Source organism: Hemicordylus capensis, chromosome 2 (genome assembly GCF_027244095.1).
Source record: "Hemicordylus capensis ecotype Gifberg chromosome 2, rHemCap1.1.pri, whole genome shotgun sequence".
In the NCBI taxonomy this organism is placed as follows: domain Eukaryota; kingdom Metazoa; phylum Chordata; class Lepidosauria; order Squamata; family Cordylidae; genus Hemicordylus; species Hemicordylus capensis.
The window spans coordinates 35,779,028-35,793,518 of record NC_069658.1 but is presented as its reverse complement, the minus strand read 5'-3'; the positions used below and the strand labels follow the sequence as shown (position 1 = coordinate 35,793,518).

At 46.2% G+C, this 14,491-nt stretch overlaps 1 protein-coding gene across 3 annotated transcripts in view; it reads left to right on the top strand.

The window, feature by feature from the left end:
- DHX29 (DExH-box helicase 29) overlaps positions 1–14,491 on the top strand; it is a 67,681-nt gene that overhangs the window by 15,232 nt on the left and 37,958 nt on the right. For 2 of the 3 annotated variants that reach the window (XR_008316512.1, XM_053297579.1), the window contains exons 9-11: positions 10,005–10,170; positions 11,462–11,585; positions 13,168–13,770. Coding sequence is in view for 2 of the 3 variants with exons in the window: in XM_053297579.1 (XP_053153554.1) it covers positions 10,005–10,170; positions 11,462–11,585; positions 13,168–13,770 (893 nt within the window). In the remaining variant the exon portion in view is untranslated. Of the gene's footprint in view, positions 1–10,004; positions 10,171–11,461; positions 11,586–13,167; positions 13,771–14,491 lie in introns of those variants that run through there. The other variant, XM_053297580.1, reaches the window with a different exon arrangement.

Sequence of the window (14,491 nt, the reverse complement as noted above, 5' to 3'; positions counted from 1 at the left end):
AGTTCCTCAGTTTTTCTCTTCAAAGACTATTTAACGATTTTCTTCTCTATCGGACTGATAACTTCGTGAACGACTCTTTTTCTGACAACGGACCATCCCAAACGTTTTTGACTCGGAACGGCTATCGACCAACGACTGGCTTGACACGGACTGGACTTGACTTCCCAGTCGAGCTATGGCGGACGACAAAAAGTCGTTTAAGAGGTGTAAGGGTTGCGATGCTAAGCTCCCTTCCAAAGACCTCCACGAGTTATGCCTACTGTGCCTAGGCGAAGAGCATAATGTTTCTACATGCAAGATTTGTCTGTCATTTTCGAAGCAGACCCGAAAGAATCGAGCGCTTTGCCTCAGAGCGGCGATTTATGATGAGGTGTTAAGTCTCTTGACGCCGGGCACACCTCACCCCTCGACATCGAGGGCTCGATCAGCTTCTACACCACGTATGAAGTCGAAAACTTCGACGTCAACGCGTCCAGGATCACCGCATTCGAAGTCCAAATCCTCTACTTCGAAGGACTCCAGACCCTCGACATTGAAAACAGTCTCGACATCAAGCAGCCGTAAACGCCGGGTTCCCTCGACCTCCGGCAGTGATCCCGATGATGCCGCGACGGCATCGACAACGAAACGTTGCAGAATGATTGATCTGACAAGAGACACAACACCATCACCCCCGTCTGCTCGACACTGACCATCTTCGACACCAGCCCACCCTTCGACGCCGAGACCGTCAACGCCGAGTGTTTCGGCACCAAGAGCAAGATCCCTCTCGCCTGCTCCGACACCGGTTCCCTCGTCCCCGCCTTCGACACCGACGGCTCTGGGACCCAGCTCTGCTCTATCACTACACACACCGCTGCTTACGACGTCCAGTCATGTCACTCCTCGATATCAATCCCCACCTCCAACCTTCGATATCGAAGGGGATCCTCAAGACGCTGAAATAGGCCTGCATCCATCTACAACTCAGTCGCTCTTGTCGCTTTTGGACTCCACAGCAAGCACGCCTTCACAGGCCGCGTTTAGAGGCTTCCCAGCATCTGAAGAGGAGCCTCGACCAACTTCAGCTCCTCCTGCACACCCGGGTTCTTCACTCTCTGCGGCCCAGTTGCAAAGCCCTCTACCCTGACACACCTGTGGATTCACCCATACGCCTCCACCGCATGTACCTGGTTTGGGTCCAGCAGTCTCAACCAGTTCCCAAGCTTCCTTACCAACTGGAACCTGGAAACCACGGTCATCTCTACCTGCAACATTGTTTTTACGCACCATATCTGCGTCCACTAACACTCCCTCGATAGCGACCAGACACTCATCAACACAGACGTCCACGGTTGTTACTTCTGACTCCTGTGTGCAGACACGGCCGCCATTAACCCGTGCCATGGCAACTCAGTCGACATCCCTGCCGTCACCTCCTACACCTTCAGAGCGATCCCATGGAACAGCGCCGACTTCCCCGGCAGCCTCGCCTTCCGAACACTACGGCTCATCAGACTTTGAGTCGGACCCTGAGGGGGAGGAGACCATCATTGAACCCCCCACGGATGTGGCACCAACGGTGTACGTGTCACCCAATGAAGAAATGAAAGCATACCACTGTCACGTTCGTGCCATGGCAGACGCCTTAGGTCTAGACCTTCGTTCTGCACTGACCACTATAGACGACCCTGTCTACAACTTTATGTTAAAATCTCAATCGACGGCCCCAGTGGCCCTACCGATGCTCCCTGTAATCACAAGGGCGGCCAAATGTGCTTGGGAAGTGCTGCATACTTCCACCCCCACCTCTAAGAGACTGGAAAGCCTATATCGGATATTGGAAAAGGATAACACGTACCTTTTGAAGCATCCAGCACCCAACTCCCTTGTAATTGATTGTGCCTCTGTGTCTAAATCTGGAAAGCGTCACGTCGTTCCTCCTGAAAGGGAAGGACGGAAATTGGACCTCTTAGGCCGCAAAATCTATTCGACTGCGTGCCTCTCAATCAAGGTGGCTAATTACGCGGCATGTACCGCAAAATATACTCACAGCCTTTGGGAAGGATTGCTCCCTGAACTGGACAACCAATCACCAGAAGAATTCAAGGTTGCTTTTCGGAAAATCCTAGAACGCTCGGGAGATCTCACCAGGCAACAACTCAGTATTGCTAAGCACCTAGCTGAAAGCGAGTCCAGGGCCATGACTGCCACCATCACCCTCCGCAGACACGCCTGGCCCAGATCTACCACATTACAAATGGACATGAGAGATAAGATTGAGGGTCTTCCCTTTGATGGCACCGGCCTATTTAGTGAAACCACGGATGCCACAATGGAACTGCTTAAAAAATCAAAATTCACGGCGAAGACCTTTACGGTGCAGTCTTCTACATCCACGTATACATCCAGGTATCGTTCTACATATAATAAACAATGTCCTCCCTTCAGACAGCAAGACCATAGGGACTTCCGCAAGTCCTACCAGCCTTACTACAGACGGGCTTACCAGAACAAATTCAAGCAGAATCAGTCTCAACGACCCAAGGGTTCAGAGACCCAGAAGCGTCTTTGAGACACAAGTCCGTCCACCGTCACTTCTCCACTCCCCATCCCCGCCATCGGGGGAATTGACATCTCAACCAATGGGTCCCTACACCGACCTTTTGCTGGCTCAACCCTCCATCAAGCTGGCAAGCCATGCCCCCGCATGGCAACATATAACATCAGACCGTTGGGTCTTGAAGATTGTTTCTTCAGGATATGCCATCGAATTCAGGACAATTCCACGATTCAGGGGGATAACATCCACTCCTCCTTCCGAGGCTTTACGGAAGGAGGTAGAGGAGCTACTGGAGAAGGGGGCAATTGCCCAGGTGCGGTGGGCGGACAGACAGGATGGATTCTACTCAAATTATTTTCAAATCCCCAAACGGGATGGGGGCATCCATCCAGTCATGGATCTGCGCAACCTGAACAAGTTTGTCCAGGTCAAGAAGTTCAGAATGATGGCGTTGCAACAAATCCTCCCGCTCCTCCAAGGGGAGCAGTGGCTGGCAACACTGAATCTAAAAGACGCCTATTTCCATATAAATATTCGACATCCACATCGGAAATTCCTCTGCTTCACAGTCGGCCACCAAGTATACCAATACAATGTATTACCCTTCGGTCTTTCCACCACCCCAAGGGTTTTTACGAAGTGTATGGCTCCAGTGATTGCATACTTGCGAACGCAAGGCATCACGGTATACCCTTACCTGGACGACTGGCTCCTGGCCTCAAAGGATCAAGACAAGTTACGTTCACAGATCCATTATGTTCTGTCGGTCCTCCGCAACCTAGGCATCCAAGTCAATTGGAAAAAGTCACGCCTAGAACCTATGAGAGTGGCAAGCTACATAGGAGCAGTATTGGACGTGATACGCCAAAGAGCATTCTTACCAGGAGAGAGGTACAATCTGATCAAGGACATAACGCTATTTCAAGGCCACCCAGTTCAACCTGCACGATCCATCCAGCGCTTACTGGGACTCATGGCCTCGTGCAATGTGGTGATTCATTATGCCCGTCTAAAGATGAGGAAGCTTCAGCTCTGGTTTCTCTTAGCCTTTCACCCTGCAAGACACAACCAAGAGAAACGCCTGCTGATCCCTGCTCCCATTCTTCAATCTCTCACCTGGTGGACAGAACGCAGAAACCTTCTGGAGGGAGTACCTTTCCAGCCTCCTGCCCCAACCATCTGGCTCACGACGGACGCCTCCCTTCTAGGGTGGGGCGCACATTGTGCGGACCGGCAAGCCCAGGGCAAATGGTCCCTCAACCAGAGTCAACTCCATATAAACTTTTTGGAATTACTGGCAGTTTTCCTTGCGTTGCGATCCTTCCTACCACTGTTGGAGGGCAAATGCGTTCAAATACAATTAGACAACACGACAGCGCAAGCCTATGTAAACCGCCAAGGCGGGACAGTCTCCAGGAGCTTGTGCGCTCTAGCTCTCCAGATATGGCACTGGTGCATCCGCCACAAGATTTACCCTCTTGCAGCCCACATCAAGGGCCTAGAGAACATCTTAGCGGACAATCTCAGTCGAATTTTTCTGAACGACATTCACCACGAGTGGGAAATCAATCCGAGATACATCAATCCGGTGTTCCACATGTGGATTCATCCTTCAATAGACCTGTTTGCGACTTCAGCGAACAGGAAGTGCGCCCGCTTCTGTTCCAGGGCGGGTCACGACCCCCTGTCATTGGGAGATGCTTTTCAGCTCAACTGGACGTCGGAAACACCCTATATGTTCCCGCCTCAACCCCTGATTTCCAGGGTCGTAGCTCGACTCCTGGTGCACCCAACGCCTTGCATCCTGGTGACACCATGGTGGCCGAGGCAACCATGGTTTCCACAGGTACACAGACTGTCCAAGAATCTCTTCCATCGCTTCCCACCCAAAGCAGATCTTCTCTCACAAGACGACGGCCTCGTGCTCCACCCAGATGTTCTCACTCTCCGTCTGACAGCCTGGCGGATAAACTTTTAGATCATATACTACTGAACCAAAGGAAATTGTCGACCAGACGAAATTATAGCACCAAGTGGCTGCGGTTTAAGACCTATGCCAAGTCCCAAGGTTTTCTGCCAAGGCGTGCCTCCATTCGTCAGGTACTCCTCTATTTGTCCACTCTAAAATCACAGGGATTGGCGAATGTCTCTCTTAAGGTCCACCTGGCCGCCCTGTCATCCATTCACCCGGGCTGCGACGGTGTCACTCTCTTCTTGCACCCCCTCAGCAAAGCCTTCCTGAAGGGCCTCTCCAATGTCTATCCACTGATAAGACCGCCGGTAGAACCTTGGAGCCTATCTTTGGTCCTTTCTTCCCTGTCGCAAAAGCCTTTCGAACCTCTGGCCATGACGTCTCTAAAACTGCTATCCTTGAAAACGGCGTTCCTGGTTGCGATAATGACAGCACGTTGAGTGAGTGAACTCACTGCATTGAGAGTCGACTCTCCGTATACGCAATTTCATGAAGACAAAGTGCGTATGCGGTTGGACCCTACTTTTCTGCCGAAAATACTATCAGACTTTCACCTAAATCAGGACATTATTCTACCTACCTTCTTTAGAAACCCACAATCGGCTTTGGAACAGTCCATGCATTCCCTGGATGTTCGCAGAGCACTTCTGTTCTATATAGCGCATACCAAAGACTTTAGGGCCACCACACGTCTCTTTGTATCGTATGGCAGTGCAACCAAAGGCACCCCAATCTCTCGCCAACGATTGTCTAGGTGGTTCGTCCAACTCATCTTACTCACGTATGAGATGCAGCATAAAACACCTCCTAAATCCATCACAGCCCATTCCACACGGGCTTACGGATCGTCAGCTGCGCACCTCTCGGGGATTGGCTTCCTGGACATATGCAAAGCAGCTACCTGGTCATCCAGTCTCCCATTTGTCAAACATTACGCCATAGACTTGCGCTCTGCTGCAGAGGCTAGCTTTTGGAGGAGTGTTCTCAAACGGGTACTGCAATAGCACTACTGCACCCCCCTCCTTGGGGAGCTTGCTAAACACCCATTCTTATGGCTGTCGACGGATCTCGATCCAGATAAACAGGTTGCTCACCTGTAACTTATGATCTGGTAGAGATCCGTCGACATCCATAAGACCCTCCCATCCTTCCCCTCTGCAGTAGTGGTGCTCCTCTGTGTGTGTAATGCTTACCATATCTGTTTGTCTCCACTCATGATGTCTATCTGCGATGGTCGTCCTCTTCGGCGGTCGTCCAAAGAACTGAGGAACATGGCGCCCAGCCCCGCTCTTAAATAGCACGCGCTGCGTGTGGGCGGGGCTTGGACGCCTCGACAAGCTGAGACATGGCTACCGCGGGGATTCCTGCGCAGGCGCAGAACCCCATTCTTATGGATGTCGACGGATCTCTACCAGATCATAAGTTACAGGTGAGCAACCTGTTTTTCTACTGGTACTCTTGCCACAAGTTGTAAAAGGCAGATGCAATGTGCCATTCAACTGAAACTAGACAAGAATGTAACCAGGTGATATTCAGGCACACACAAAAAGAGAGAGAAATAGAGACTCAAGTCTTAATTTGTGCAGAGTTTGGTGCTGGCTGAAAGTCTGAGGCCAAGGTCTTGCTTAACACATACAGCACAGCTTTTAACAATAACAGGCAAGAAATCAGTCTCCTTGTATAATTAAGTGTAGCATGCAAAAAATCTATAAGGTAGACAAGGATGATGAAAAGCAGCCTCTCTTGAAGATCCAATCTTCAGGAGCCAGGGTGGATCTGTGTAACTTTAATTGGCTGTTGCAGAACCAAAAGCCTGCAAACCACTAAAGTAGAGGAGGTAACTGGACTACAAGTAAAAGTATGTGAAAACAGATGACACTTTAGATCAAACATTAAAGGAAATCTGAAAACTACAAGGAACCCTCAACCTGTTTATATTCCAATTCTGAACCCTAAAAATGCTGAGACTACTGGAAAAAAAAAAATCTGTAATTGGTCCCTGTCATTTTGATTATGCAAATGTCCAGATGAGGAAGGAGCACTTCTAGTTGCTGTGCTTGGTTTCTTCTCTTCGATCTGGGCAGACATATGCTGCATGGTAGCCAAAGCAAGAAGAGCACATGTGCTTGAACTAACAAGATTGTCTTGATTGAATCCCCAACAAATATTGCCTTTCATACCTTCCTGGGCTACCCACAAGGGACGGTCCATATGCACTAATTGCATGGAGCATGCTGCTGCTTCAGCCCAAAGGCGACAATCCAAGTTATCTCATGATGCTATAGGAGTCACTGCTGCACGGATCCTGAATGATTCATCATAATGAATCCACACTGCCCTGAATGGTGTACATATTATGGATCAGATCTAAATAGATGATCAAGCACAAGCTGATCTTTATAGTCTTTATTGCTTTTATGCTTTTGTTTTAAATTTTTTAATCAGATTTGTTTAATATTTTCCCCCCACTTAATATTTTAATTGTGTCTTTTTTACCATCTTGTGTTAATTTTTTTTGCTGTAAACTGCCTTGGGATTGCTTTAATGAAAGGCGGTATATAAATTTAACAATCAATCAATCAATCAATGCATGCTTTTGTGTAGGTAGGCTTCTGCTATCACACCCATGTAAGTGATAAACCCAGCCAGCCATTCGCCCCATAGCAAGGTCACTTAGTTTTTGTGTAGCCTCTTGCTCGTCTGCTCAGTACTTTAAGAAGGAAAGGGCTATTCTTTTAAAGAAAGCATGTTCATGTAATCTCCTTTTAAGATTTTCTCCTTGATGCCAGGCAAGAGGCAATCCTCCCCGGTTGGTTACTGCGAAGGGGAGCTTACTGCCTCCACGATTCCATTTGGGCCGCCTACTGCCGGCCACCAATTCCCATTTGGAGCGGCTCCTCCGCATTCATGGTGCATCCCGCCGGAAAGGCACCGGGCAAGATGTTCAGAGGTGGAGAGTTTGGTGGCTCAATGCGTGGGGGATAATCGCTTGCCTCGCCTTGACGCGCCCCTTCTCCCTCCTGAGCCGCGCTTTCAGCAGGGGCGTGAGCCGATCCCCCAAGTATTCCTGATGTTGCGCCTCCAGAAAGCGGGCCAGATCTTCCGAGGGGGCGCACTCTTCATGGTTTGCTGCTTCGGCCGTTTGCGGTGGCCCTAAGGGCGCTTCGTCCCAGAAGTCCGAGCCTGCTGCAACATCCGCCACAACTTGGCCAGGCCGAGGGGCGTCTGCGCCCCGGTGGAGTGATCTGAGTTTTGGCCCTGGGGAGGGCACAGCGAGAGCTGCCTTAGTCGCGCTGCGCAGAGTGTAGGCTGGCGGGGGGCGGCGTGAGAAGTCCCCGAGGCACGCGGAGACCCTTTGGGCACGGAGCACGGTGTTGCTGGAAATGGACCCCCGTTGCCGGCGCCTTTTGGTTGGAGCAGGCATCTTGCTCCTACAGCTTCAGCCCGTGCTCGGGAAAGAGTGAAAAAAGAGAAAAGCCTCTACACGCTCTCGCCGCGGCTCTGCAACAACCCCCGTTCCCAAATCAAGTCGTCCCCTCGTTTTTGGGGAGCCAGCTGCAGACTCTTCCCCTGGGCGGCGGGCGAACTCCTCTTTTCTCTTTTTCGGTGGCGAAACCACATGCTTTGTTTTATTTCCCCCGAGTCCAGCAGCTGGGGAGGGAAAGGGGGCGTTTCTGGAGATTAAAATGAGTTTACTGAAATGGCATCGGGACTTGCATCTCCGTTGCTGCATTTGTTTGCGCGCGAGTGAGAAAGCTTTCCCTTCCTCCAGCCTCGAAGGGGCTCTCTGAGCAGCTGAAAACAGCCCAGTTAGAAGTCCAGTACTCGGTTAGTACTCTGCCCCTGGTGGCGCAGTGGTAAAACTGCCGCCCTGTAACCAGAAGGTTACAAGTTCAATCCTGACCAGGGGCTCAAGGTTGACTCAGCCTTCCATCCTTTCGAGGTCGGTAAAATGAGTACCCAGAATGTTGGGGGCAATATGCTAAATCATTGTAAACCGCTTAGAGAGCTCTAGCTATAAAGCGGTATATAAATGTAAGTGCTATTGTTATTGCTATTGCTGTTAGGTTTCATGCGCTTTCTCCACAAGCCTTTGAGGTGCAATCCGAACCCAAGTGGCTTCCTTGAGAACACGCTACATCCAGTTATCATTTGAATAAATATAGATATCAATGGGCTGTATGACTGCAATCCTAGTATTTACTCTAGAGTAAATCAATTGAAATTAAAGTGGGATTTCTGCAACCCTATGTGCTCTTAGTTTGAAATAAATCCCACTGAGGTCTAAGTGAGTTCAAATACACATTCAAGGGATCTGGGTGCTTAAGTATCTGAAATTGATTCCTCTGGTATCTTCCTAAATGATAAATGTGGCAGGGATGCAAAAGGTGGCATTTCCAATGATGATGATATTCAGGTGGTATTGTGCTCAGATTCACTTAGTCAACTGTTCACTTAACTACAGCGCACACTAAGGTAAAGTGTGCCATCAAGTCGATTTCGATTCCTGGCACCCACAGAGCCCTATGGTTGCCTTTGGTAGAATACAGGAGGGGTTTACCATTGCTGCCACCTGCGCAGTATGAGATTATGCCTTTCATCATCTTCCTATATCTCTGCTGCCCGATATAGTACACACTAGGGATGCTGATATTCTCTCCCTCTTTCAGACACACACACACCCCACGTTTGAGGAGTTTTCATTTTTACTTAACTCTCCACCAAACCTAATAACCCATATATACAGTCCCCAAAGCATATATCCCATCACAGTCTCTCACCCCACCCCATGAGCCCCTGGTGGCGCAGTGGTAAAAAACTGCCGCCCTGTAACCAGAAGGTTGCAAGTTCGATCCTGACCAGGGGCTCAAGGTTGACTCAGCCTTCCATCCTTCCGAGGTCGGTAAAATGAGTACCCAGAATGTTGGGGGGCAATATGCTAAATCATTGTAAACCGCTTAGAGAGCTCCGGCTATAGAGCGGTATATAAATGTAAGTGCTATTGCTATTGCTATAAAAGTGAGGAGTTGCTCCTCAAGTTTTCCTTCTGTCTGCACCCTTCACCCACATCCCCTCCCCCTTTCCTTCCTTTGGATCTGGAGATGTTTAGAAACCAGTCAGGGAGCTATATATAACTTTAATAAATCTGTTGTGTCCCCAGTACCTATATGGAGGCTGAATTAATAGTCAAGATTCAGCAGACAACACAGTAGTCACCTGGAGTTTGCACTATGCTGTGCATGTACATAAATCAACACAGCAGGAGTGTTGATTCGTATTGCAAACTCTGGATGGTTTTTATGTTGTGTGTTGAACCTTACTATTTAATGCGGATTCTGCACACAGCTTTGTTAAACAGATCCTGCTTCAAAGTCTGGTCATGATTTATGATTACTCCTGTACTAAAACCACCCAGAGATGAAAGTTTGGGCAGTATAGAAGTTTGATAAATAAATAAAATAACAAACATTTTTCTTTTATAAATCTTAGTGAAAAAGAGAGAGCCTCAAGATGTGAGAAATTTTGATTATACTGCTCGAAGTTGGACTGGTAAATCTCCCAAACAGTTTTTGATTGACTGGTGCAGAAAACATTATCCCAAATGCCCAAACCCTTCTTTTGAAAAAGTTCCAGCGGGAAGATATTGGAAATGTAGGTATGTACTGCTGCTGAGGTTGACTTTTCTGTTGATTTTGCTTATAGTGCTGAATGGATACGCAGATTTAAAATAGTGAAATAAACATTGTAAATGTATGGACAGTGTGCACTACAAGAAGTGCTGTGGTCTCATTCATCCATACAAGAAACCTGTGAATTAGGAGGGGGTTTTCCAGTTGAGGGAATTAAGGCAGACATGACTTGCCTGCTGCTGTTCTGAATCCCTAGTAGAACTAAAGGTAAAGTGTGCTGTCGAGTCGGTGTCAACTCCTGGTGACCATAGAGCCCTGGGGTTGTCTTTGGTAGTATACAGGAGGGGTAGAACTAGGTCCCCACATATCCCATACTACTACTCAGCCATGTTCCCTTGAACAGGGATTCCAAGGTGATGTTGACTACAGCTCCAATAATCCCCAGTGGCAATGGCTTTTGCTTGGGAATTATGGAAGTTGTAGTCAACATCATCTGGGAATCACTGTTAGAGAAAACGCTGCTACTCAGGTGATCCTGAGTTGTTTGGTTGATGTCTGTCTTTCTGAGGCAAATGTCTATCAAAGCATAACTAGACTAAATTAAATACTAAAAAATTGCCACTTCCTCACTTTAACTGAAGCATCAATATAATGCAGCTGCTATGTTTTGATTGCAATCCTAAACACACTACTAAAAAGTCAGCCTTTCTTGATACAGTGGGACTTACAGCTTGATCCCATGCAACTTTATTTAGAAGTTCACACTGACTCAGTGAAACCTTCAAATTAGAAAATTGAGGTTATTTGTGTTGAAACATTATAGAATAAATATAGGATATATTTAACCGATGGGATATAGAATAAATATAATGCCATTGAATGGGCGGCGGCGGGGTTGTTTTACATTTTAAAAGTTATGACCCCAAATATGTAAGGTAAAGTGTGCCATCAAGTCAATTTTGACTCCTGGCACCCACAGAGCCCTGTGGTTTTCTTTGGTAGAATACAGGAGGGGTTTACCATTGTCTCCTCCTGCACAGAATGAGATGATGCCTTTCAGCATCTTCCTGTATTGCTGGTGCCCGATATATTAGCTGCGGGGATTCAAACCGGCAACCTTCTGCTTGTTAGTCAAGCATTTCCCCACTGTGCCACTTAATGTGTAGAAGGGTTAACATTTTAAAATGTTTTACTAAAAAATGTTCAGTAAAAATGTTTTACTATTATGTTTTACTATTAGTAGAAATGGCTACTTAACATCTGTTGGGTATCTAAAATGATTTTATAAGTAAGAACACACTCACTCTCTTTTTTAAGGGTAAGAGTTACTAAGTCAGCTGATGATACAATGGCAGTGTGTCCAACAATCCTTACGGAGGATAGCATGCAGGCTCAACATCTGTCTGCTACGTTAGCACTCTATCAATTAACCAAAGGCCAGGTAAGATTTGTAATATGACTGAACTATTTAAACAGTGCACATTGTGAAAAACTTGAAACTATATTGATTCATTCGGAACTGGTTCACCCATGCATGTTTATCAGGATGACTCCAGCATTAGATGGTGACTTGTGTATATGTGCAACAATCGGATATTGAAACTGATAGATCTGATTGGTTTCCAGATTGGCATAGGGGATTTCCTGCTGATATCATTGATTGTACATGGTTTATATATGATATATTTGGACCAGAGTTGCTGATCTGATAGCCTAGATGCCCTTTCCCATAGAATGGATTCTGAAATATACAGCAAAACTGAGAAAGGTAACAACTGAGGGCAGATGAAGGAAAAACTCGAGACGGGTCCCACTGAACATGGCATAAAGCCCATGGTACAGCCTAATCCATGGCAGTGATGGCATCAAAGTGGTGGTCATTGCCATTGGTGTGTCTGCCAAGAATCCTCTAGAAGGCCGTGAACAATACAATGTTATCTTCAGTCATTACTGGAGGGAGCAACTATATTCAGTTAACCAGCTATGCCACATTTGCTCAGTACACTTTATAACAAAATCACTTCTCTAACTAGGGAAGGACATCTCTTGGGTATCTAACTTCATCATACACTTGCTTGGATGAGTTCCAGCTGCAGCCCAAACTGGATAAGGTGCCTACTAGGTGCCTAGGACAGTGCAGTCCAATGCATAAGTAAAATTATTCAAAAACAAAGATCTTACCAAACTTGAGCAAACACATTTCAATGTTAGAACATCGTTCTCAATGCTCTCTCAAGCAGCTGGAAACTCTTGAGCTTAAATACAGCAACTGAAACTAAATAACCAATCCAAAAACAGGGGGCAGGGGAGGAAGTGATAACACTACAGAACATTTTTAACCCTTTTATAGACCAATGAATTTCATTGCTTCTTTCATTTCTTCCCTAACATTAATAGTTGGCTGCAGCTGTTCAATGTACATGGCATCTTTAATCTTACACTTAACTGTATTACCTTCTATAGCCAAAATAAACACCTTTGTTTGCACTGATAGGGCTAAGAGAGATTCCTGCCTGCAATCTTGGAGAAGCCACTGCCAGTCTGTGTAGACAATACTGAGCAAGATGGACCAATGACTCAGTATATGGCAGTATATCAGTCTGACTCAGTATATACTCAGTATATCAGTCTGGCTCAGTATATGGCAGTTTCCTATGTTCCTATGTACTCCGCCTTCACGTTTTTCCTTCATAGGCTTTGCCCAGGGTTTCAACCGATTTTTATTATGTTGCATGTCTGCCAAATGCTCTTTATACCTTTTTAGCAGGGGTCTTCCTGTCTCCCCGGCATAAAATTCCTGGTCTTTCTTTTTAAAATCATTTTATAGCATGTGTGTACATTTCTGATATAGTGTGGCAACATTGTAGTGGAATCAAAACAATCCAATTCCCCCTGAACTTTGATTATTGAAAAATAGCTTCTGTGGCTTTTAAACTGATAGTAGATATCATAATGCAAGGTTAAAGCGCATTTTCCCCTGTTTGGAGTGGATTTGTTTAGTGTTCTCTCTTTTTCTTTTGCAGTCAGTCCATCAGTTACTTCCTCCTACATACAGAGAAGTTTGGTTAGAATGGAGTGATAATGAAAAGAAAAAGGAAGAAGAAAATAAGATGGAAAGCAACAAGCCCCGTGACCAATTCATTGCTAAACTGTTAAATAAACTGAAACAGCAGCAACCTCAACAGCAGCTCGAAAGCAAGCCCAAAATATCAGAGGACACTGAGGACACTTGGGAAAACTTAGTGATTGAAGAGGACTTCACTGGGATTTCTCTTGAGAACCCAATTGTGGATGACTTGGAACCTGCTAGGGCACTCTTTAAAAAACTGCAGAGTACAACTAGATACCAGAGGCTTTTAAAGGAGAGAGAGCAGTTACCTGTATTTAAATACAGACATTCCATCATAGAAACTCTTAAAAAACACCGAGTTGTGGTTGTGGCTGGTGAAACAGGCAGTGGCAAAAGTACCCAAGTTCCACATTTTTTATTAGAGGACTTGTTGCATAATGAGCGAAATTTGAGTAAATGCAATATTGTTTGTACTCAGCCTCGAAGGATCTCAGCAGTGAGTTTGGCAACTAGAGTATGTGAAGAGCTGGGCTGTGAAAGTGGACCCGGAGGAAGAGTAAGCTGTTTCTTGGGTCATATATTCTGATTTTTTTTTATACCCTGTTTCCCCGAAAGTAAGACCTAGCAGTAATTTCTGATGTACCGCTAATTGCCCTAGTGCATTTTTGGGGGCTAAAATTAATATAAGACACTGTCTTATTTTCGGGGAAACACGGTAGATAGATAGCAAGGCTGTTCTTCAGAGAATATAATAGGAGCATCAAGACTTTTCCAGACTATTAGATTATTGTGGAATCAATTCACAGTATGTAATTGTGTCCTTCTGGAGTGTTATGGTTTGTATGGGGAGCACTACTAAAGACACAAAATAAATTTAATGTTAGCCACCAGTTCGGTGCTTTTAAGTTGTACTGTTTGAACATTTGTTGTTTTTCACAAGTTTAAGTACTTTTGAATTGGGTCTCGTACCAGATCAGGTCTCATAGCCCTGCAAGGAGAAACTGTTGCATGTCCCTTAAGCGCTACAGTAGAGACAAGACTAAATGAGAATCTGTCTGGCAAACTGAACCAAAAATTGGTCCCTACTGTAAAATCATCTGTTAATACAAAGCTTCAGGCTTGTATTTATCAAACAGCACCTTTATGCCTCATGGAAGATGTTTGAAATGGAGGATGATTTAAAAATCATTTTGTGCATATGGCATTAAGTTTCTGATACAGCATAGAGATGTTGTGCCAGTTGGGGGAGCAATCTAATTCCCCCTGGGCTTGCCTAA